Source organism: Rhinopithecus bieti, unplaced genomic scaffold, assembly GCF_001698545.2.
Source record: "Rhinopithecus bieti isolate Rb0 unplaced genomic scaffold, ASM169854v2 scaffold_12067, whole genome shotgun sequence".
Classification (NCBI taxonomy): Eukaryota; Metazoa; Chordata; class Mammalia; order Primates; family Cercopithecidae; genus Rhinopithecus; species Rhinopithecus bieti.
Window position 1 is genome coordinate 29,661 of NW_016806935.1, and position 2,776 is coordinate 32,436.

The 2,776-nt window shown below is 44.6% G+C and overlaps 1 protein-coding gene across 1 annotated transcript; it reads left to right on the plus strand.

Annotated features, from left to right (window-relative positions):
* Positions 1 to 1,959: 1,959 nt before the first annotated feature.
* LOC108533832 (cystatin-B-like) lies at positions 1,960 to 2,576 on the plus strand. Its single transcript, XM_017878768.1, has one exon. The coding sequence runs from the start codon at positions 2,027 to 2,029 to the stop codon at positions 2,321 to 2,323; it is 297 nt and encodes a 98-aa protein (XP_017734257.1). The 5' UTR covers positions 1,960 to 2,026; the 3' UTR covers positions 2,324 to 2,576.
* Positions 2,577 to 2,776: the final 200 nt, after the last annotated feature.

A 2,776-nucleotide genomic window follows, 5' to 3' on the forward strand; every position in this document is an offset into this window, starting at 1 on the left:
TTCAAAATTATTTATGTTTTATTGAAGTTCACTGTTCTGCCTTAAAACACGGGTCTTTGCTGAGATTGCACCACTGCACTCCAGGCTGGGTGACAGAGTGAGACTTCGTCTCAAAAAAACAAACAAACAGAAAATAACAACACAGTTCTTCCTGGTCTGAATTCTTTGTTAGGCTAATCATATATATTTAGCAATTGCATTTTATTTTGTCCATTTGGTGAGTGTCATGCCTCTCTGTTAGTTTTTGTTTTTTTAGACAGAGTCTCACTATGTGGCCCAGGCTAGAGAGTAGTGGCACGATCATAGCTCACTGAAACTTCTGCCTCCTGGGTTCAAGTGATTTTCCTGCCTCAGCCTCCCAAGCAGCTGGGACCACAGACCCACCACACCTGGCTAATTTTGCACCACCACACCTGGCTAATTTTTTTTGTATTTTTAGTAGAGACAGCATTTCACCATGTTGGTCAGGCTGGTCTCAAACTCCTGACGTCAAATGATCTGTCTACCTCAGCCTTCCAAAGTGCTTGGATTACAGGCATGAGCCACCACACCCCGCCTCTCTGATTATTTTTTATTCATGTGGTTGTGCATCAATGTCTGTTTGTTGAAGAAGCGGGTATTTATTCCAGTCTTAAAACTATAGTTTTGTCTGTGATCATCTTTTTACTAGTAGGCCTGTCCTTGCATTCTGAACACATTGACTGTTATGTCCTTAAGTTCTTGACTGTAGGGGTTCAATCAGGTTGGTGAGAAAAATATTAAGGATAGTTATAGTAATAGTCCCAAACCTTCTTGGAAGGCTGAGAGGTTCGCATAGCTTTAGTAACTGTTATGGCTGAAGTGAATTTGATCTTTACCTTAAGTAAATAGCTTAAAGTGAGTACAAAGCAATGTGGGGAGTTTACCTAACTAGCTTGTTTACTCATGTGGCCTTAAGACCAACTTTTAATCATTCATGGGTGCATGATTGCTCTCCCCGGGGTGGGGGTGACCAGGTCAATTATCCTCTAGTGGTGTTTACTCATGAACTTTATCAATTAATCTTTACTGAATAAATGCAACTCTCACTGACTGATTGAAGCCATGCTGCAACTAAGTGGTCCAGATGCTCAGTCCAACTGGCAAAGCAGAATATCTGTGTGTCAGTGTACTTTATTCATATATTATTAGGTCAGGGTCTGCAGGACAGACCCCCACACTTGACCATTACAGCTATCACAGCACTAAGTGAACCTCAAGTCCATGACAAACACGCTTAACCCAAATTACAATCTTATGACCTCTGATGCTGGCTTAGCACCTGACTGGAATCAGTCAACCATCAGAACTTATTGATTACATGGGAAGCTGGGTAAGAAGTCAACCCTGTAAGACCTGTGGATCATGTTTCCTGAAGTGTGATGCTGCTGGTCAATCTCTTTGGTGCAGCGTCTCCACTGGCCACAATACAGACCAACCATCATTAAGTGTGTCCAATCTTTTAGTTGCCTTGGACCACACTGAAAGAATAATTGTCTTGGGACACATATAAAACACATGAACACTAATGACAGCTCATTAGCTAAAATAAAATGACTTTAAAAGTTCTGTGCATAAATCTCATAATATTTTAAGAAAGTTTACAAATTTGTGTTGGGCCACATTCAAACTGATTCAGATCCACATGCAGCCTGTACGCCGTGGGTTGGACAAGCTTGATCAAAATTCATATACTGGTAGCAGCAAGCTGACTTTACTCCCCCTCCCCCAAAGAAAACCAAGAACAAGTATACAACAGCAAGATTATCACCAGCAATATCTTAGAATTCAAATATAAAGATGAGACAGTTTGCAGGACCACAGACAAGTAAAAAACTTTCAAGCAGATGGTAAAATAATTGGCCTTCCATATGTATAAGACCCCTCCCCAAATCTGCCTGGCACCACTTAAACATATAGAAAATTTCCGGCAGTGCCTACTTGAGCGCAGGAGCCGCCGCATCCCGTCGCCGAGTCCCCTCGCCAGGTTCCCTCCGTCGCCGCCAAGATGATGTGCGGGGCGCCCTCCGCCGTGCAGCCAGCCACCACCGAGACCCAGGACATTGCCGACCAGCTGAGGTCCCAGCTTGAAGAGAAAGAAAACAAGAAGTTCCCTGTATTTAAGGCCGTGTCGTTCAAGAGCCAGGTGGTCGTGGGGACAAACTACTTCATCAAGGTGCACGTTGGCGACGAGGACATCGTACACCTGCGAGTGTTCAAATCTCTCCCTCACGAAAACGAGCCCTTGACCTTGTCTAACTACCAGACCAACAAAGCCAAGCACGACGAGCTGAGCTATTTCTGATCCTGCCTTTGGACAGGACCCTTCAGCCAGAAGACTGAGAATTAAAGTGATCCTCCGTGGACCAGAGCATGCACCTGTGATCCTAAAATAAGCTTCGTCTCCGGGCTGTGCCCTCGGGGTGGAAGGGGCGGGATTCAGCAGCTGCCCTTGCATTTCTCTTCCTAAATTTCATTGTGTTGATTTCTTTCCTTCCCAGTGATCTTAATTACTTTCAAAATATTTTCAAAATAGATGTATTTTTAAAATCCTTATAGACTGACTGCCTCCTTTGTTTTGGATTTTTTTCTTCATCTGAACCATGCTGGGCAGGTCCTTCCCCTTGGGGGCATGGAGGCCGGGGAGATTGCCCGGCTCACACAGCAAGCGGGTGGTGGACCCAGGATTCACACCTTGCCGCTCCGGCCCGCGTTCCTAACCACCGTCTTTTCATGTTGTTGCTTTGACTCTAGGTCG